The sequence below is a fragment of the Mytilus galloprovincialis genome, chromosome 1 (assembly GCF_965363235.1).
Source record: "Mytilus galloprovincialis chromosome 1, xbMytGall1.hap1.1, whole genome shotgun sequence".
Lineage (NCBI taxonomy): Eukaryota > Metazoa > Mollusca > Bivalvia > Mytilida > Mytilidae > Mytilus > Mytilus galloprovincialis.
The window spans coordinates 28,237,166-28,260,452 of NC_134838.1; the positions used below are offsets into that span (position 1 = coordinate 28,237,166).

General features: G+C 31.9%; 2 protein-coding genes across 2 annotated transcripts in view; one reads left to right on the plus strand and one right to left on the minus strand.

Moving 5' to 3' along the window:
- Nucleotides 1–23,287, minus strand: part of LOC143071015 (uncharacterized) — an 87,912-nt gene that overhangs the window by 28,353 nt on the left and 36,272 nt on the right. The gene's annotated exons all lie outside the window — the stretch shown is intronic.
- On the plus strand, nt 808–21,777 carry LOC143071006 (uncharacterized). The gene is made up of 7 exons (XM_076245098.1): nt 808–1,306; nt 4,102–4,201; nt 5,233–5,385; nt 8,442–8,486; nt 11,226–11,284; nt 16,717–17,082; nt 20,462–21,777. The coding sequence occupies exons 1-7, from the start codon at nt 1,169–1,171 to the stop codon at nt 20,648–20,650; spliced, it is 1,050 nt and encodes a 349-aa protein (XP_076101213.1). The 5' UTR covers nt 808–1,168; the 3' UTR covers nt 20,651–21,777.

Genomic DNA, 23,287 nt, shown 5'->3' on the forward strand with positions numbered 1-23,287 from the left:
TCATTGTTTTATGTTATGACCAAAATAACCCATGTTTAAAACAGTTACTGACCCCTCTAATAAAACCTCATTTTAATCCATCCTATTTTAAAAGCCCGGTCCTATACTTTTTCTGTGACCCTGTCAATCCAGTGTAGTTTTTATCACTCGGAACCAACTTGGAAGTGATTCGGATATTAAAATCTTAATGCTTTGAAGTGATTTGGAATCTGTATAGATTCACTTGGAAATGACTTGGTATCAATTTGGAAATTACTTGGAAACAACTTGGAAATGCACTCGGAAACAACTTGGAAGTTAACTTGGAAGCCATTCGGAGGTTTACTGGAAACGACTTGGAAGTCATTTTGTAATTTTACGAATGTTGATTGGAAAATAGTTCCAATACTCCAAGTTTCAATTCGTAACTTCCGTATACAAATTTCCGAATGTTACATTTGGAATTTCCATGCTGCACTTGGAACTTCTGTGTACGGGTCATCCCAACAACAAAAAGACTATTGGGGAATATTGTCCCTTGTACACTCACAAGCTCGTGCAATAATATTGAATTCTACTCCGGACAATTCCCCAATATTCATACAATAACCCTACATAATATAGGATTCGTTTTCTGAGACAAGTGCCTGTGCCGCCATATATACATGTCTGGATCACAGGGGCCGGTAACATACTGTTTTGAAGAAAAAATGTTTACACTGATATGTAATAATACGTATTATTATACTTTACTATAGTAACCACTATAATAAAATAACCTTCACAAATAACCCCTCTTTCCCGCGGGTAACTACGCATAGGCAGAATAACTGTTAGGGAATATGCACGTTGTCAAAATAACCCCATATTTCCCGCGGGCAACTGCGCGTATGCAAAATAACTGTGTGGGAATGAGCGCGTAGGCAAAATAACTCATTTGGTGGCAATTTGCACGACGTCTTTCAAATAACAACTTAACGTTCAGTTCAGTATAATAATACAGTTATGGCCTTTATAAAAGTTAATATCCAAAATTATTAAATCTCGAAAAAGATTATTTTCCCTCGGTCCTACGGACCTCGAGGAAAATAACTCTTTTCTCGATTTAATAATTTTGGATATTAAAACTTTTGATGAAGGCCATAATTGTATATTATTACATATCAGTGTAATTTTTTTTTCAAACAGTATGTTACCGGCCCCTATGATATGGATCATGTGGATGATCGTACCTGGGGACAGTCAATACAGATCGTTTCATTCCCCTTTCACCGAATATTCCTCTGTGAGTTCCATCAAATGCGCTACAGTAGATATGTATAATCAGGTATATTTTAGTTACTATAAAAATAACAAAATTATAAATAACATATGTATATAAATTGAATATCCGAATATTTTGTTTTGTGAAGGAGGGCGCACAAAAGAATATTTAATGAATGGCTATTATTTATTTTGAATTTATTGAACCATAAAACTAATTTTTGACTCTTCACATTGAATAATCCGCGAAGCGGATTATGTAAAATGTGAAGTGTCAAAAATTAGTTTTATGGTTCAATAAAATCAAAATAAATTATTGCCATTCATTATAAATAAATTTCTATCAAAAATAAGGCTCAAAGAACTTTTTATATTAATTATATTAAAACAATAACAACGTACACACAAGTTGGCGTATGAATATACAACGTCAGAGTGGGCGTGTCGCCATAAAAATTGACAACATTGAAAATAAAACTAATAATTTTAACCAATCAGAAGACAGTAAATACACCAAATTTATTTATATATATATATATATATAGTAGTATGATTTCTGTCTTTGGGGGCCACGGGGGGTAACTTCGATTTTATTTGGTAGGAGTGTGCCATTTTTGCCATTAAAAACTGTACCCATTCTTATGTAGCATACACTGAAATTGGGAAAAAACGAATGTAAGGAAAAAAATCACAGAAAAATCAGGGATAAAAAGTCAGAGGAAAAAAAGTCACAACTTTATTTTGAGATATTTTGTCTGCTTTTTCTTACAAAACTTATTTTATTTAAATTTCTTTTTGATTTTATTAATAAATAAGATGTTGTTCAACTTTGTATTCTTTTGTAAAGGGAAAAATTATCTTAAACTGAATAATTATAGCTCTTTATCATTTAAGCATTGTGATAAAGATTGAACTGAATTTTCTGCAATATAAACACTTGAAACTGCTTGAGAGAGGGAAGTTATTTGCATCCCAAAAAATACAGAATAAGAAAAAAAGAATCACATGTAAAGAGAATAAATAATAATACATTGTGGCCTTTACATGTAGATGATTTCCAACCTTTTGAAATGAAGAAATACAAAAATTCTATTTCAATCTTTAAACAAAACTTATACACATGTAGACAACTTCAATGGAAAAAAAAAACAATTCACCTGTACAGGTAAAGTACTGATGCAGGATAACATTTACACACCTTTTTAAATAAATAGATAAAAAATAATGAAACTGATTAGCTTGACCACCAGTCCATGGTTTATGACCCCAATAAATGGCCAACATCCCAGGTTTTATGACCCCTCAAATAAATGGTCACCATTTGATGCGACTATAGCAGATGTTGACCATATACTAAGAGTTTGTTCCAGGTTGTACTCTGGGTTGTACTGTAAGAGGGAGGTAGGGGGTCTCAAGAATTTTTTGGGATGAGTTTTTTATTTTCACTTTTTGCGTGGTGGTTTATTTTTTGTGCACACGACCATTTATTTTCAACCTCATTTAAAACTAATTCCCCTCTTGTCATGCCAGATTATTTTTTTCCTGACAATTGGGCTCAAGTTATTAGGGCCCCGCCAAAGGCGGGTCGCCCTATAGTGATCAGTCCGTCTGTCCGTCGTACCGTCCGTCCGTCCGTCCGTCCGTCCGTCCATAACAAAATCTTGTCCGCTCCATATCTTGAAAACCGTTATTTTTTCAAAGTTTATACTTCACATTTATATTGACCAACACCAGAGGGTGTGTCATAATGTATGTTCAACTTTGTAGGTCAAAGGTCAAGGACAAAAACTTAGGTTTTAGTATAGAACCCCATGTCCTATGGGAAAGATCCTGTCCGCTCCATATCTCAAGAACTGTTATGATTTCAAAATTATACTTCACATGTATATTGACCAATACCAGAGAGTGTGTCATAATGTATGTTCAACTGTGTAGGTCAAAGGTCAAGGTCAAATACTTAGGTTTTGGTATATAACCCCATGTCCTATGGGAAAGATCCTGTCCGCTCCATATCTTGAGAACCATTATGATTTCAAAGTTTATACTTAACATGTATATTAACCAACACAAGAGTTGTGTCATAATGTTTGTTCAAATTTGTAGGTCAACGGTCAAGGTCAAAAATTTAGATTTTATTATGGAACCCCATGACCTATGGGAAAGATCCTGTCCGCTCCATACCTTGAGAACCATTAGGATAAGTTTGTACTTGACATGTTTATTAAGCAACAATTTTGTAGGTCAAAGGTCAAGGTAAAACACTTACAGTTGGGAATCCCATGTCCTATGGTAAAGATTGTGTCTGTTATTGACAGCGGGCCCACAGTGATGGCTCCCAATGGCCATCTCACTGATATCTAGTTATTTTCAGCTTTTTTCAGGACAAGTTATTTATTATTCAAAATCCTCCTGGCCCTCAACATGGTCGTCCCCTTAAATAGTGTTTGAAGGTAGAATTTGCTAGATATTTTAATTTTTCTAATTTTGCCTTTTATAAAGAACTTCTAATATGAAGCCTACATACTTTTAAGCATTTTATCAAATTACTTTGAACTCATTTTCAACTTAGTAAAAAAGCTTGAAAAGTTGTATCCCTGTGTTTAAAAGTAATAAAAACTTTTTAAATGCATTTTTAGCTCACCTAGCCTAAAAGGCCATGTGAGCTTATGCCATCACTTGGCGTCGTCTGTCATCCGTTGTCCGTCGTCGTAAACTATTTCAAAGATCTTGGATCTTCTCTGAATCGCATTTATCCATACTCAAAGTTGACTAAAGACTATATTATCATACAAAAATCACGTTTCTATACATAGAAGTCCATACATAAAGTATACCTGAGTTTGATTACATTTTTTTAAGGACACAGAGAAGACAAAAATACCGTTAAAGATTTTTACGCATGACAGGAGGATAAGAAAAGGTGTATTTGCCTCTTCATTTGCAGATATGGTCAATAAATGTAAGTTTATACTGCTATGGTTTGAATTTGAATAGTAATAATAAACAAAACAAGAAGCTGGACATCCAGGGTGATGTATTGCCATCAACTTTGTCCTCTGTCCAACTGTCTCATCTGTTGCAAATTTTCCTTTAAAGAATTCTTCTTTTGTGAAACCTCTGAGTCCATTAAAAATACCTAAATGTAAAAATGCCCTACCCTACTAGTGAGGCTACCTAGCTAGAAAATAGCTGCCTACTCAAAATCTTTTATTGTCCTGATGTGAAAAAGTACACAATGCTTATTACCATTAAACACAGATCAGGTTCGAAATTGGAGAGTGTCACTTTAACTGTTACTGAGTTATGCCCCTTTTTAACATAAAAATTGCTAAATCTGTGGTTTCCAATCTCTAACGTTCTGTAGTTTGCCTCAACCAAATATTATGAAACTTACATACAATGCTTATTACCATAATACACAGATCAAGTAGTGCCACTTCTATCGTTCTTGGGTTATACCCACTTATAAACATAAAAATAGCTATAACTTTTAAGTTTCCGATCTCTAACTTAAGTTTGCTTCAATCAAATATTATGAAACTTATACACAATACTCATTATCATAACACACAGATAAACACACAGATAAAGTTCCAAATATGTCAGTGTCAAATTTACTGGTTGGTTAGTTATGCCTCTTTATAAACATAAAAAAAAACAAAAACAAATATATTTACATGTGGGGGCATCTGTGGCCAATGGACACATTCTTCCATTTTTTACAACTCTGTTAGAAAGAAAAAGGACACAATATATATAAAGATTGTCTTAAATTCTAATGAAACAATTATCAAAATCCATCTAGGATAAAGATTGTTCATGAAGTAAGTAAATTGGTAGGAGCAACACAGGTCCTGTAGCAGTCTGTCAAAATTAAATTACTAAATATTAAATGAGCATGTCATTTGTTTAATTTTTGGAATTGGGATCATTTGCTGTAATTTACATTAATATAATCACATTTATATGAATAAAGTCATTTCTTTTTAGGTAAGGAAAAGTTTACTATTGCAGAGGGCAACCATATAACATTTGTTCTAAATGAAGATGGTGTGGAAATAGATGACGAATTTTTTTCAACTCTCACACCAAACACAATCCTCATGATTTTGAACGAGGGTGAAACATGGAACAAGCAGTTTGGTATGATTTTTAAGTTTTGTTGTAAATTTGCATCAAGATGGTTAAAAGGTTCAAAATGGATGTTATAATTGCTTCCAATGTGCTTAATTATAGCATGGAGTTGTTGTAAAGATGAACAAACACTAAAAGCATCCAATTCTTTATTTTGTACGACCATAAACAAATGTCCTTAGCATTGTTTATAGACTTAGGGGATAACATTATTGTATTGTATTTTAACATCAATTCTCTATAAGAATCAACCAACAGGTGGCCACCAAAAAAAATTGAGAAAACTTGAAAATGTATTTTTCCATGCAATATAGTTGTGTTATCACTAGAAATAAAGAAGAAAATTTGATTCTATCATGATTTCTTTGTTGTTGCTAGGGACAAATTTTACCTTAGCAACCAGCTAAAAATTTTTACTCAAAACTGATATTCTAAATATGGTCAAACTATTTTTTAATTGCAATTAAGGTTAAAAACAGATAATCAGTGATGAACAACATGGTATTATTCGTAATAAAACATACAGATACTTTGATATTTGTGAAATCTTAACTAAGTATACATGACACAAAGTCAGGTCTAAACCGATAAGTTTAATTTGGCCGAAAATGGGCATGTTTTGACCCTTAAATATTTTTTTGCAGAAATGTAAACCATAAAGGACTTTAACTTCATTTGGAATCACCTTTTATTTACACATTTATTTAGAAAAATATTGCTAAAAAATGTATCACAACCCCCCTTTTTCACACAAACATGATGTTATTATTAACACACTGTTTCACAGAGATCTGTAATTCACCAAATATTACTTCATGCTACTAACATTAATGAATTAATGGTTTAATTGTTGCATTAGTATGGGACTCTGGCCTAAGACAATGATATATTGCTAAATTTTAAAGGGCAGGCGGGCCAATGGTCGCCCTTAAAAGACCAGTATGTCCATCCTTGCCTATGTCCATAACACATCATGTCCACACGTATAATTACAAATTTTATACATTGCATATATATTTATTTCCACTAGAAAATGTTTTTTAATGTATGTACAACTCTGTGGATCAAAGGTGAAGGTCTAAAACTTCGATCAGATAAGAAGAATGAAACTAAATTACTGCATTTATGTTGCGATTAAATGTCGAGGGTTTTCATTAATGTCCATTTTCAGATTTTTAGTTTATTACCGTTATTTGTAAACATAAAATTTGTAATCAATTCTAATAGGTATTGATTGCGTTTTTAAGAATGTGATAGGGGGTAACCTGGTATATCCAGCTTAAAAATGAGCCCCAAATACCCTATGTTACAATTAAACTTTGGGGTATTTAAAAAATTTCAAGTTTTAAGCAATTTTGGTTAAAAAATATACTTTTACCTCCAAAATAACAAAAAATGACTACCAAGATTAGTGTAGCAATTTTAGTATATATATGATAGTGGGCAATTTCAGCTGTAAAATGAGCCAAAAAAACATTATGTTGCAATTAAACTTAGAGGAATTTCATAAATTTCCGGTTTTCAGCGATTTTGGGTGAAAAACCAGACTTTTACCCCAAAAATAACCAAAATAAAAGACAACTTGGCTAAATGGGGATTTTTACTATGTGATAGTAGGCACTGCCATCTTAAAAAAAAGCCCAAAATACATTATGTTGCCATTTTTTCTTTGTTCGGTCAGCTTTGGCATAAATTGACAGGACAGAAAGGATTGTTTTTGCCTGTAGGGCGTTATTAATAAGCACCATGTAGTTAGTTTCAGGGGTATTTACCCAAAAAAATGTTTTGGTGAATTTGATAAGAAAACAACCTTTTCTTCATTTTTCATAATGATATTTGAGGGGAATTCTGCATTTGCAGTTAATCCCATATTCAAAATTATCAAAATTATCAAAATTCAACTATTTCTTCAGTTAGAAAAATATAGAGAACGGGCCTTAAATCTTATAATTAGACAGAAAATTTTATCAAATATGGTTTTAAGGATATATTACACCAATATTATCCACAACCCAACTTCTGTCGAGGAATTTCTTGTTTGTTTTAATTGTCTGATTTTATTCCTCAAATAGGTCAATTACTAGAATATATGCAAAAATACCTTTGAAACCAAGGAAAGTCTTGTTACCATGGCAACGAGACCACAGGGATGAAAATTTTGGTCAGATTCATGACCTTATTTATGGTTGAATACTTTAATTTGAACCCAAAAAGTATAATAATGAAAAAAAAAATGTGGCCAACATTTTTCATATTTGGGTGATTCTTACAGAGAATTATAAGATGTTTAAAAGCTCTGACAGCATCAATTGGGATTGGGAGTTTACTGGCAACATGTTAGCAGAGACATCCCCAATTGATGCCGTCGAGCATTAAAATACAATATTGTTATCTCCATTCTAATGAAACTGACAGAAATTAGCAATGTTAAATCAAACACTAAAAACTGTCAAATGCCGTCTGCACTTGCGTGACGTTTTCATAGCATCAATTTGACACTTTCTCATAATCTTTATTTTTTTTTGGGGGGGGGGGGGCAGCATGACATTAATGTTGGACGATATAATACGTTAAAGACCCCTGCATATACAGGTATATGTTTAAAAAACTGTTTTATCCTTATGCTACAATTAAAGCTTGTCCATATTTCATAACTTCAACAGATGTGTTGCACCAATAATCTGTCAGACTTAATTGAGCTGTGAGAATGTTGTGATTGTCAACTGTGTCACCACACAGATATATATATATATATAGATAATAAGATAGAGTGGATAAGTTTATTCTCTAAAACCAAATAACAATTAAAGGAACAGAGAGGTACATACTGACTTTGTGGGAGTCTAAGCAGACAAAATTTTAATTAATATTTATTTTAAGCATTAAAAATGCAACTTTGTACTGATTGATTGAGAAACTCAGTTCATAACTGAAAATGTGTTAAATGTCATTACTGAAGTTGCCAGCTCCTGGGTACAGTTCTTGAAACTAAAAAGATAAAAAAACAAAACACGAACATCTTTGTCCTAAAACACAGTTGACGGGAAACATTCAATTTATTGTAGAATCCAGTGGTAGAGAGCAAGACACATCAGCACCAGGCATGGAAGGTTAGTGAAATATTTTTATACCCCCGCTTAAGGAGTTATTGCCCTTTAAAGAGAATTTTACACAATTTTGTCATCATGTTTGCTAACATTTAAAAATCTTCTGCTCTGAAACAACTTGGCTAAATACTTTGAAACTTTAACTGAATTTTCCTTAGGTTATTGAGTTTATGAACTATATCTGAAGTTTTGCTCATCGACAAACATGGCTGCCATGTCTAAAAAAAGAATATAAGGGTCAAATGCAGTTTTTGTGGCTTGTTAATGATTTAACATGTTTAAGGGAAATTATGCAGTTTTTGGTTATTGTCTAGAATATTGTTATAGATAAAGATATAAACATCAAATATAATCATGATAAAATATTTAAGCAAAAAATTACAGGTGAGCGACTCAGGCTCTTGAGAGCCTCTTGTTTCTTAAAATCCTAAAATATTTCAACAAAGAACCAATTGTAGTGCATTTGAATTAAAAATGTCAAAATATTGACCATTTTGAGCTGCTTTTTGGTTTACAAAATATGTCATTTTTTGCAAATATGGTCATTTTAATAGCCACCAGTGTTCTCCCCAGGCCGTTTTAGCGCCGCGATTTTCAGCGCTATTTCAATTTCCCGCTGTCCTATTGCACTGACCGCGTCGCTATCCTGTTCAACCGCGTCGCTATATTTTTTTTCGTATTTTTAAAAATTTCCCGCTTATTTTTCTTTTCGGATCACGTGATTGACTGGTTAACGATTTTTGAAAGAATTATTTCCGTTGTATTAAAGTAACTCCGCGGGACCAGTCTAATAAATTTTACAAAATGGCGTCGTTGAGAGATCAAAATAAACAAAGATTTCAACATTGACATCTATTTAATGAATATATAGAGGCATATATGAATGAAATGAGAAGAAATAAATTGACCGCATTTCCCAACGACATTCACAAACTTGTTTAACGAACTTTGAACAAACACTGATTTTAACAACGATCAAATTGGCTTCAATGAGCTAGTCTTTGAAGTATTAATTATCACCCAATCGAACTAATACCTGTTTAATCAGCAATTCTACAGTAATGAATTTTACCCTTTGAAAACAATTAAGAGGATATGATTAGAAAAACAAACCCCAAGCTGATACTAGACTTGAGAAATTCACTTTCTCGATGTCCAGCTTGGGTGAAGCCAAGTTAAACGTCGTAAGGTTAACAGAACACTGCTACATTTTTTCGCTTTATAAAGATGCCGAAGCGTATGAAAGGAATGGACAGTGCTAACAGAGACATATAATACATGTCTCGGGTGCTGAAAAGTTCATTTCTAAATTATATAAGGGAAGTTTTACCCCCTTCTCTGACAACGTTGTCTCGACCATTTTTTGAACCATCTACGATTATATCATTACTTTTTTTGCGTTTACAACCGAACTGTCGAACCTGTATTGCTTGAAAGAAGCATCCCTGTTATCAAGGGATTCATTATAAGGCGGTATTTTACGATTACTTGACCATGCATGGCTCTTTTACAAATGGATAAGGGAATAAAACAAAACGAAAATTTTGTGTAAATATATATAAAATATCGATATTTGTCAACCAATCATCAATATATCTTAATTAAATATTGGTTTAAATTTAATGTAAACAGAGGATGGCTTGGATAAGGAATAGTATTTAATGCTAAAAAAAAGACACAGGTGTAAACAGGAAGTTATGTCAGCCAGTAAGGGAGATAATTTGGGAGGGAAAGACCTAAAAGAAGTATTGTCAAATCTTGACAAACTTATCTGGTGGCATGTATTCAAATGTTTATAAAATTATCAAACAAAACCTTTAAAGGTGGTAGTTGTTTCAATTGGCATACATAATGTATTTGATTGGTAATTCACCTTTGAAATAAAAAAATCTCTTTAAAATATTTTTAAAGGATTTCTTTCATATTCATAATTGGAATATTTTAGCCTTTTTTTTAAGCAAGTCTTTGATAAGATTTGAATATTATTAAAAGGGCAATTTCATTTCTTCCTTTGAAATACTATACTCATTTTTATTGAAAAGTTGTACTTTGCTAGAAATGTTAATAAAAGTAAATGTAAAAAATACCAATCTTGTCATTGAAAACTTTCTCACAGAAGCTGACAATGACTTTATTGTTGGTCCTACATGTTCTGCAACATCACCTGTTAGTGATAAGAAATCTTCACATCTAGGCAGTCTGGTATAGACCCACCATGGAAAAGACTTCTCCTTGGGTTTTATAGACAGACAATATGAGGATTATATGTATTTACAATGGAGACAAAAAGACTTTTCTTCTATCATGTCTATATCCAGACAATAACATTAGCAAACAAAGGGGTAACTTCCATGAGCATGATGAGGGCATCATTACAAGAGAAAACATCAATAGCATTATATAAGAAAAACACATAACAAATCAATTACAAACCAACCGCACGCCGCGACAAAGTTACTGAGAATTGTCGAAAATCACGCGCTTACCACAGCGCTATCCAAAAATCCTGGGGAGAACACTGGCCACTATATATTTTGAGAATACTTTTTAGCTCACATCTCCAAATTTAAAAGAACATGTGATTCTGATGCATGTGGTTGAAATTATTAGTGTGCACCATGATCCGCAGAATTTTATTTATTCATTAAAAGAAGAGATGCTCCAACTAAAGTAACTGTTATACTTAGTTATTGTGATTTGTAATTAAATCACATTTTTAACTCCATTTCGTTTCTATTTCAGTGTCTACCTCAAAAATAATGGGTTTCATTGAACAAGCCAGAGCTTCAAAAAGAAAATGTGTAAGTTCTACTATATACTTCCGTCTGTCAGTCCTGTTCTTGTAATAATGACATACTATGTAGATGTGCATATTGACAGCAAATTATGATCAAATTTTATTTCTATGAGTTATGCCCCCTTGAACCTTTTACCTCAATATACTACAGTCTGTCAGTCCTGTAATTGTCATCGTAACTCTTCTGAAACTACAATACAGAATTTCATGAACCTTTGTAGATAATAATAAGGACTTACTATGTAGATGTGCATATCGACAGGAAATTATGATTCATTTTTTTTATGATTATGCCCCTTTGAACTTATTGGCTTCAATATACTAGCTACTGCAACAGTTTGTCATGGCAACTTTTCATGAAACCACACAACCGAATTTTATGAAATTTTGTATATAATAAGGACATACTATGTAGGTGTACATATCGACAGAAAAAACAAAGTTTTGTGGAGTATATAGAAATAATTCTGTACAACCGTCCTCCCTTCTGCCTGTCCGTCTGTCTATCTGCCTGTCTATCTGTCTGTCTGTCTGTCTGTCTGTCTGTCTGTCTGTCTGTCTGTCTGTCTGTCTATATTTCCTAAACGGATGGACCAATATTGATGAAACTTTACACAGTTGTAGTACACAATGTAACAATGTGCTTAAAGTAAAAAATTTCTGGTCGAAATTGTTTTAAGGGAGATAATTAAATTAACTTTGTTTTTATATAGCCATAAATGGCAACAGGTCTTTTAAGCGCAACTACTCCTTAACAGATCTATCAATATTGAAATAACTTTACACTGTTGTTGTATACAACCTGAAGATGTGCATGAAAGAAGATATTTCTTGTCAGATGTTTACAAGGGAGATAATTGCGATTTCTTAGTTTAAATTTCACAGTATTTGGCAATAGGTCTTGTAAGCACAACTCCTCCTAAATAGCTGTAGCAATATTAATGACACTTTACACAGTTGAATACATGACCAGAGAATATGCATAAAGGAAGATTTTCTTTGTCTGAAGTATTTACATACCTGTCAACCTCTGAAAATGAAAAGTCAGGTCATGACCTGCATTGAGAAAAAAAATCTTAGGTCATAACGCGTACGACATTTTGCGGGCTCAATTGAAGAACAAAAATATGTTTACATATAATTTATATAGTCAATATGTATATGAAACAGTTAGAACATGTATACAAGTTTATTTCAGACTATTGTTATATTCCATAGTAGCAGACTTGGCATTCTTTAAAAGAACTGCACTTGGTTTCAGTTCATAGCAATGCAAATGTGTATTCATTTTACAAGAAAGACTGAGCACACAGTGTATCCTTATTAAGATCAGCCCTAAACTCTGTAGCTATTTTCTTTACTAAAGAAAATGCCCTCTCACTGTCTGCATTGCTGTTTGGCAAAACCAGTAATGTTTTAGCAAGTTTTGACAAAACAAAAAATCTTGGCTTGTTAAGAAAAATGTCATGCAACTTGGACATTTCTCCCCAAAATGTACCAATGTCAGTTTCAGGGGAAGTGCAAAGTGGAAGTTCATCTAATGGGGTCAACTGATAGTCACTGAACTCATCTTGTAGCTGTGTTGTCTCTTCATATCGTTACGTAGCTCAGGTAAACAGTCCTACATTTTGACTTTTGGTTACATTGAAAAAGACCGATAAAACCGAAGGTCGTATTACTTCTAAATACCGGAAACAATTCCGGTCAGAAATCCGGGTGAAACGGGTAATGTTAGAAATTCCCGGGACCCGCCGGGTAAAGAAAAACTCCCGGGTGAGAGGTGAAAATAACGGGTGTCACCCGCAAAAAACGGGTGAGTTGACAGGTATGTATTTAAAGGGAGATAATTGAACTTACTTTATATAGATGTAGTTATATTTATTTCCACACACTACTTAAAATATGCAAAGATAGATTACTCTAATCATTATTAATTTTAAATGTTCTGTCAGTTTTATATAGCTATATGTAAATGTATGCATATTCCCTTTATTTAAAGTCATTAATAGTAGTGACACATTCATTGTGTGTCAGAAATCAATGATGTATTAATTATTTAATCTCAATCCAAATTCAGAGCTGTATCAAGCTTGAATATAGTGTAGTAAATATGCAATAATGGCATGGGGAGTATCCTTAGTGAGTTGACTAACAGTTTTATGCAATACCCGGGTACTCTCATAATGCATAATACTTTCCACACTCATCTGTGTCCACTCTTGGTTTTCTATGAGTTATGACCCTTTGAACTTAGAGTTTTGGCCTAAATATACAACTGCAACAATTTGTAAGTGCAACTCCTCTGAAACCACATAACAAAATTTCATGAAACTTTGAAGTTAATGCGGACATGATATGTTAATGTGCATATCCAGAAAAATTTTATCAGTTGACTTTTGTAGAGTTGTGAGGCTTAGTACTTAGGATTCTTGTGAGATTTTGTTTTTCCAGTTACAATGTAGGCTTGCTTTAAATTATAAATAATATAATGCCTTTGTAAAAAATCTTTCTTCTTTTTACATGATTGTTGATTGAATGTTTCATAAATGTTAATACACATTTTTATCCGGATTTTTGAGGAAAATAACGTTATTGATTTTGGGATGTAAGGCATGTGGTAAGGCTGGTTGCAGTGAAATGTTGTCCGTGCATTTACTCATAAACTGTTCAACCAAGTCTTTTGAATTTTAATATGTTGTTACTGACATAATGGAGGTAAAGTTCAATTATGACGATTTTGCTTTTACCGTTAAGGATCGAGTTACAGTTCTTGAAATATTGAAAAAATGGCGTTTCCTGTTGTGTGTGTGTGCATTAACTCTTGAACTGTTCAACCAATGTTTATCTAATTTTAATATGTTGTTACTGATGACTAAATTGAGGTCAAGTTTGATATTGGTGATTGTAACTTTTACCATTTAGGAGTTTTGGTCCTTGTGATATTGATAATTGCCAGGACACAAATACATGTAAAAAATCTGGTTTACCTGTCATTCTGATAGCTCTTGTTAAGGCCAGGATTTTTTAATTTGTTGGTTTACGGATCCGCCGACCCGATTTTGCCGATTCCTAGAATAAAAATAAAATTGACTTTTCATGCTTTTTTATTCCCGCCGACCCAAGCAAATACATTATCCCTGAAAAATAATTAAATGATTCTTTTTTTATGAAATGAAATGCATGAATCACTAAGAAAATTGATAACACTCTCTGTTGTGAAAAAATAAAACTTCCAGTTTACGTTTCTAAAAATAGACAAATCAATTATAACTGACCTTGAAATGTCGTTTACGCAAATAATTTTGCGGAACGAAATCTGTGTTTAAAACCCATTACACAATAAGTTCGTTTCCCTTATTTGTCATCAGTCTGTAAGATGCATAATCTCTTAGAAATAGACTTGTCCAAATGTGGACAGGTGGAAAGCACCTTGGAAGTAAAAGTTCTGAATATCAACAAGTCATTTAGAATTTTCTTGTTTCATGGATAATAAAAAAAAAATATCGTCCATTTGGATAAAAAACGGGAATGCATGACACTAGATTATAAACCCGATATTCTCGTTTTTTCCGTGGACGAGTCTATTACGTTTTTGACACGTGTGTTGAAACTTATTTTCGTACGACGTTTTTTACATTTTTTTCTTTATCAGTTTTCGTTTTTGAAGATCATTACTCACCAAGTTTTCTGAATTGATTAAGAGCTACGCGAATTTGTTTTTCTTGTTTATGAAAAGACGATTTAATTTCGTCTTTGTCTGTGAACACCCACCCCCCTTTTTTACGGCAAATCATTAGACAATGTCATGCGATATTTATGACAGCTGAGCAAGAATATTTCATCGAACTAAAATTTGAAATGATGACAAATAGCATAAAAAAACATTTTGTTAGAATGGTGAAATGTATATTTATTTTGCATTTTTTTTTCTGTCTTGAAAGATTTTTTTTTTCTTTTTTTTCCCGACCGACCGACCCGACTTTTTCATGGGGAAAATCCGTAAACCAACAAATTAAAAAACCGTGGCCTAAGTATAAATTTGCCAGATAAACATTTACCATTACTTTACACAAAACAAAGCTTAAGTACTAAAATTCTGTTAGACTTATATATTTTCCATTTATACTGAGTAAGGTAAGAATGGACAGTATATTGTTAACTCTTCTGCTTTTTAGCTCACTTGACTAAAAGCCAGTGTGAGCTTTTGCCATCATTTAGATTAGAAAAAAAATAGTATTCTCTATAACCACTGAGCCAAATGTTTTGAAACTTTAAAGTGATGATCTTTTTCATATCCTTTGCAAAATTTCCTAATTTCAATTCTGTAAAAAAAAAAACAATTGGTCACAAGGGCTAAAAGTAGAACATTGAGGTAAAATTAAGTTTTTTGCTTATAGCTCAATAAAACTGAATCGGATATAGTAAATCTGGCCTAGGTAAAAATGATTGGAAATTGAAGATCGGTCTACTTTGAAATTTTCAGAAAAATCGTATACTAAATGTTTGAGTTATTGTCCCTTTTAAAAATTTAAATTTTGACAAATGTTTGAAGTGTTTTTCTATTATCTGGAAAACCATAGAAGAAAGATGAAAGCTATGAAATGCAAAAATGACCAGAAGGATACAATCTATCAACCCACTATCTTTCCTACAAATCAGACAACCCATTTAAGAGTTATTGCTCTTGAAATCACATTATTTGAGGCTTTTGGCTTTTATGTCCAAATCTATGGAAGATACATGAAATGTATGATCAACACAAAATTATCTGAAGGAAAAATTTATTTCCCTGCTTTATAATAGAACAATCTGTCAACCCCTTCAGGAGTTGTGCCTCTTGAAATGACATTTTCGTTTAGGTTTTTGGCTTTTATCGCCAAATCCATAGCAGATGAAAGATTGGATATTAAAACAAAAATGATAAGTTGGACAAAATTTTTCTACCTGCCAAATTGGAATTTAACAGTGAATGGCCCTGAACAGCCCTGAAAATAATGTTCAGTTTATCTTAAAAGGTGACATAAGAGCAAATTTACTTCGGATTACCCCCCAGTAGATGTAAAACCTATATCCCATATGTAGTAATGTCACATCATAAGCAGGTAAAAAATCTCTTAATAGTGTCAGTTAGTATTTATCTGAACTAAGTATCTGCACCTTTTGTCAGTATGAATAAGATGGACTAGTTTTACTCTGTTTGTTTTGGTATGAGATTAAAATTTGATAAAGCTAAATTCATGGTATGCCAGATTGCTTGTACTAAATCTACAATTTCTTTCCTGATGGTGTAATGTCCTGTAGCGTAATTATTGGCGGCATCTTCTTTTCCTGTAACCAGTTGCTCTGGGTGGAAAAGTTGACGGTAGGTACCAGTACGAACTGTGCAATGTTCATAATTTAACTTTTCAAACTGTTGTATTATCTATATTGTTTCAGACCAATTTACCAGGAACATCTGCACAGAAACTGCCAAAACCAGATATAGTTAAACTAGGTATCGGTTGGCAGCATTATTCCTATAACACTTCATCTTATCACCAAGTAAGAAGCTCCCGAAATAAGCAGATTCCATCACATGATATCAACCTGGCATATAATAAAGACTACGAAGAAACTCTTCAATGTTTACAAGACATTTTTTTCAAAAATGGCAGAAACTTTAAAGGCAGAATTAGTGAAATGGAGTTGAGGATTGGTAATAGTGCAGGGAGAGAAATCAGTAGGGATGGGTTCACTGCAAAACAATATTTTGAAAGTTGTCAGACACAAAAGAAACGAATCTACTTATTGACAAAAATCAAGGTAAAAAATATATAATTGTCCATCTTTTTAACAGGAATACAACATTGAATTATCACTTAACCATAATCAACGAGTGTTCAGTTTTATAGCAGTATTTGTAATTTTAATTTGCTGCAGAATATTGTCATAGACACATTTCAGAAAATTTATGACAATGTGATTACTACACTAGTTATTGTAAATACAAAATTTAATTATTATGAGCTCACTTCTTGATTCCAAAAACATCTATTTGTAGCTCACCTGAATAAAGATCAGGGTGAGCTGTTGCATGATCATTTGCTTTCAGATTCTGTCCGTTGTAAACTTTACTTTAAAGGTCTTCTTTTCTGAAACCACTTAAGAGATTGCTTTCAAACTCAATACACATCATCTTTAGGTTGGTGTATACTAATTTTGGTAAATTGATTACCACCAACTGTCATCTGACCTTGACCTGATTTCATGGTTCAGTGGTTAAAGTTAATTTTTTGTGTTTTGGTTATTTTTTTCAAATACTGTATGCAATATGTCAACTATTTGTAGTGTAATAATATTTTACAATGTACATGTCAGTCTGGCATATTTTATGTGACCTTGACCTCATTTTATTGTTCATTGCTCAATGTTAAGTTGGTTTTTTTTGTGTCTGTTTTTTTAATACTATAGGCAATAGGTCAACTATATTTGGTGTATGGAATGATTGTAAGGTTTATATGTGTGTCTGGCAATTATCATCTCACCATGACTTCATTTCATGGTTCCTTGGTCAATCTTAAATTTTTCTGGTTATGTTAGTTTCTAAGATACTAAATGCAAAAGGTTAATTATATTTATAGCATGTAAAGTGTTGTAAGGTGCACATGTCTGCCTTGCAGGGTTCATCTGACCTTGGCCTCATTTTCATGGTTTATTGATCAAAGATAAGTTTTCCTGGTAAAGTTAAAATTGTTTCTTGGATGTGAAAAAGTTCAACTATATTTCAAGCATATTTGGTGTATGGACTATGATTGTAGGGTGTATATGTATTTCAAATTTGGTTTATCTGACCTTGACCTCAATTTCTTGGATCATATTTAGTTAATGTGATAGTATATATTTAGGACTATCAACATAATATCAATTAGTAGTAAAGAAGGCAAGACATTTCAGCGTGTGCACTCTTATAACAATTTCCCAAATTTTCGAAATGATTTTGGGAATATCATGACATCTGGTAGAGTAAGAGCCATAATTTTCATTGCAAATTGATAAGCTAATCATGATTTACAAACTTAAGTGATTTAAATGTCAGATTTCTTTTTATTTAAGAAATCTTATTAGGGACTGACTTGATATCTAAATATTTCAAGGCTTGTCACTACTTTTGAGATACACAAAATATATTGCATTGATCATAACATTCTAAACATCCTATCCATGAACATATCCATAAATTTATCAATGAAATGTATGCTCAGATATTCCAGTTACAAAATGATGTTAAACTAATGTCAAGAAAATTACATAACTTGTGCAGTTATGCTTAAATATTGATGAATCAGCTGCATTTTTCTCAATCTAAATAATTGAACTAGTGGTATTGAAAAAAAAATCATTTAATCAATAGGCATTTGTATACTTTATGCAAGCAATGTTTGCTGTAAATAAGATGAATATAACTTCCTATTTGTCAAAAAATAACTAGTGTGGCCAAAAGTATTCATCATTTTCAATTTTCACTATCTTTTTCATATATAAAACCATGTTTTTTAAAACATCTGTTTCAAAGTAATTTCTGCACAGCAATAAACACATTCAATTCATTTCAAGAAATTTATAACAAACATATAGAAGAAAGTTAATGCATATTGTTATCTACTTTTTATCAAGTATCTTCCCTGAAACCATGGAAAACAATATGAAACCAAATTAATCCACAATCACTCCTGCTATACTGGATTTTCCTATCTGAGAGAAGATGTGCTGCATGATTATCCTAAATATGTGTAAAACTCTCAATTTTTATGACTGTAAACTAAGCTATAAGTATACAGATATAACAAATGAATCATGATCATGACAATAAGAGTGAACAGGCTATGTTTCTTTCATAAAACAAGTAACCACTGAATTACATTTTTTTTTATAAGTTACAGGAAATTAAATTTTTTGGTAAACAAATAATTTGTTGAGAGAAAAATCAAGAATATTTGTTTTCAAACATTTTTTTTTTTAAATGTTTATAAAGGAGCGACTTATTTGTGTATCTTTCACTTTTCCCATAGGCTCAGCACATAACAAGTCTAGATTTTTCTATTACTTCTGATTCTGAGGAATCATTGCCAGATCTTGGTTCCCAGTTTACAGAAAACCTACTTTCATCTACCCTGCCTACAGTAACATGTTCCACTCTTTGAATTCTGCACCACAGTTCACAGCACATGTAACCTCACAGTGCAACATCCACACCTATTTCTCAGACAAGCTCTAATATTCTTGTTCATGCAGGTACACCAACAGTAAGTATTTGTTACAATCACAAGAATAAATTCAATGTTTGTATGTTCTGCATCATTGCATGTTGCTTGGTGTTTTTATAGGCCTGTCTTAGACGGAACATATTATGGTATACCGTTGTTCATCATTTAATTTCATATTATGTGTTTTGGATTAATGGGACTTTATCGGACTATAGCTCAAATTCCTTTTAACCTTATATTTCCTCACATTATAATAACACAACATTAGGAATTACAGAAGAAAGCTCCCTTTTGATTTAGAAAAAGCAATTGCCGTGTTGTTTCAGAGTAATTAGAATTTTTAACAATTTGAATTCAGGCAATTTTTTCCATTTTTCACACTTTCTGTAGTGTTTCTAAATTTCCTGATTTCCTTGAAACTTTACATTACTGTTGGGATTGATATAATGAAGCTCCCTTTTGATTTTTTATTATTTATTTGTTTTGGAGTTACAGGACTTAAACAATGTGAATTAAAGGAAATTATTAATGCTGTCTTTTCCAATTTCTATATGCGCAATACAGGTGTATCATGCACTGTAGGCACAGCTGTTTATTTTATTTACCTTATCATATGTAGTTATACACAAAAATAACATGTGTTTCTGTATTCTGTTTTGGTAATAGAAGATACATTTTGGTTGAATGCATTAGAAATGAACAGATAAGGGGAAATAACTCTGTAATTTCAACTTATTTGCTGTCCTTCTAACCAATTTTATAACTTATTTAATTATTATTACCAGACACTTCCAAACAAAAGACTTAACATTTCTAACTCAGGAGGTTATTTACTATAAAATAGTATACTTTTTTTTCATCATGTTTCAATTTTTGAATTATTTGCCTGATTCTTCATAGACTGGCACTTAACATCATTTTTAATCTTATTTTAACAGGTAACCATGCAACTACCTAATACGGCGAGAAAATGTATCATATGTGCTGATCGGGAAATTGATGCCGTCATACAGCCATGTTTCCACAGCCTGTGTCTGGTATGTGGACTACAGATACAAGAACATGGCAGGAAATGCCCAATATGCAGAGGCAACATTGAAAATGTCCGCTCAATATTTTATTGTTAAATTCTAGATATTGGACACAAAACAATGTTTTTGAGAAATAATAATATGTAGTTTAAAGAGACCGGTCAAATTTCTCAAGGCATGGGACCGGTGCAAATTAGCATGGGACATGGACTTTTTAAAAGCAAAATTTCAATGGGACCAAGATTTTTTTCATCTAAGATCTGCATGGGACATTGACTTTTCTTTTATTAAATCAAATTAAAAAAAGTTCTGACTGTAAACTATGTATAATCGACTGCACAGCCACAAGGTTAAGGATAGTTCCACATATTTCTTTGCAAGGAAATGATAATCATGAAAACTCTCCCAATAAAATTCCTGTCTGGTTGAATTTTCAGTTTGCACAAAATTCAGATAGTAATTTTTTTTTAATTTTATAACTTTTTCAAATCAGTTTGGAATTCCATTTAACTTGACAGCTATAATCCCAATTATATACTGTCAAAGTAATTTGGTATTTGGTTTATTGCTGTCAAATCTATTATCATGTTTTAAGAAATAGTAAAAAAAACTTCAATTTTCAGTTCGGATTAAATACAGATGGTCACCTTTAAAAATATCCACAACTTTGTCAAATCAACTTTAATTGTCATAAAACTTGCCTTTTTTCTATATTATATACTGTTCTTACAAATTACAAAGTTATTTGGAATTTGGTTTATTGCTGTCAAACCTATAATGTTTTAAGAAATAGGTAAAAAAAAGCTATAATTTTCAGTTCGGATTAAATACAGATGGTCACCTTTAAAAATTTCCATAACTATTTCAAATCAACACTGATCGTCTTAAAACTTGATACTGTTCTTACAAATTACAAAGTTATTTGCTTACATACTGTCAAATCTACAATATTGTAATAAATAGTTAAAAAAGCAAAAATATTAACTTCAAGTACCAACTAAATATAGATGTCACCTTTAAATATTTTTATAACTTTTTTAAATCAACTTTGATTTTCAACAAGCTTTACAGTTATTTTTTTTTATATGCTGTTCTTACAATTTACAAAGTTATTTAATATTTGGTTAACTTAATTACTGTCAAACCTATAATGCTTTAATAAATAGTTAAAAAAGCTAAAAAAAAGTACTGACTAAACACAAATGGTCACCTTTAAAAAATTCCATAACTTTGTCAAATTAAATTTGACTTTCATAAAATTTGATTGTTTCTTACAAATTATAAAGTTATTTAGTATTTGGTTAATTACTGTCAAAACTATAAGGCTTTAATAAATAGCTAAAAAAGCTTAAATTTTCATTACAGACTAAATACAGATGGTCACCTTTAAAAAATCAATAACTTTGTCAAATCAACTTTGATTTTCATTAAACTTGAAAGTTATCTTTATCATATACTGTTCTTACAAGTAACAAAGTTATTTAATATTTGTTTAATTACTGTCAAACCTATAATGTTTTGATAAATAGTTAAAAATCTAAAACAAAATTAGTATGGACTAAATACAGATGGTCACCTGTAAAAAAATCCATAACTTTGTCAAATCAACTTTGATTTTCATAAACTTGATTATTATCTTAATTATATACTGTTCTTACAAATAACAAAGTTATTTAGTATTTTGTCAAATACTGTCAAACCTATAAGGTTTTAATAAATGGTTAAGAAAAGCAACAATTTTCAATACAGACTAAATACAGATGGTCACCTTAAAGAATTTCTATAACTTTTTCAAATAAAACTTGACATCAATGTTTTAATTGATAGATTAAAAAAAAGGTACAGTTTTCAGTTCAGACTTTATAATTCAGATTGTTACCTTTAAAAATTTCTATAACTTTTTAAAATTAACTTGGAGTTTCATTAATCCTTACAAAATATGAAGTTACTTAACCTGTTAAACATGGCTGTCTTAAACAATTTTGCAACACATTTTAACAGCACTGTCATCACATCACATGTCAGTTTTATTTGAATGATGTATGCTGTCTGGAGCAAAAGACATCTTTGATATACTTTATGAATTAACATGGAACACCAAGTTTTTTTGTTGCAAAAAAGAATGGGACATCAACATTTTTTCATCTGTATAACCATGGGACTTCAACTTTTATTATAGCTCATTTTAATTTTGCACCAGTCCCATGCCTTGAGAAATTTTTACCAGTCCATAACTTCAAATTTGATTGTCATATTTTTCCTCATACCAAATACAAAGGCTTTTGTATTCATTTTAAACAAAACACCTTTAAACTTATTTTGTTGATTTTAAAAGGCTTCTTATTTGTATATGATTAATTTCTAGGTAATTTATCTAGTATAACATATCAGGAGATATTCTTTATTAATATCTTAGTCTCCCAAACAAAGTTTGATGACTTATTGTTTTTGCCCATAAAATGTTAGACTAATATGTCTAGGGGAGCTTCGTTTGTGTATTGGGGTCTATTTAGGGGTATTTCGAGGGGCCAAAAGATGGGTCCTTGTCTGTCAGGTATTTTAGCTCTCCTGGCCCAAAGGGCCATGTGAGCTTATGCCATCACTTGGCGTCAGTCGTCGTCCGTCGTGGTCCATCGTTGTCTGTGGTCGTCAGTTGTAAACTATTTCAAAGATCTTCTCCTGTGAAACTACTGGGCCAAATACTTCCAACTTTAATTGAATGTTCCTTGGAGT

Excerpts from the sequence above, each read along its gene's own strand:
- LOC143071006 (XM_076245098.1), top strand. The coding sequence starts at position 1,169 with ATGTTACCGGCCCCTATGATATGGATCATGTGGATGATCGTACCTGGG. Across the intron at positions 8,487-11,225 it reads ATCAGCACCAGGCATGGAAG|TGTCTACCTCAAAAATAATG; the intron begins GTTAGTGAAATA and ends TTTCTATTTCAG. Across the intron at positions 17,083-20,461 it reads ACTTATTGACAAAAATCAAG|GTAACCATGCAACTACCTAA; the intron begins GTAAAAAATATA and ends TTATTTTAACAG.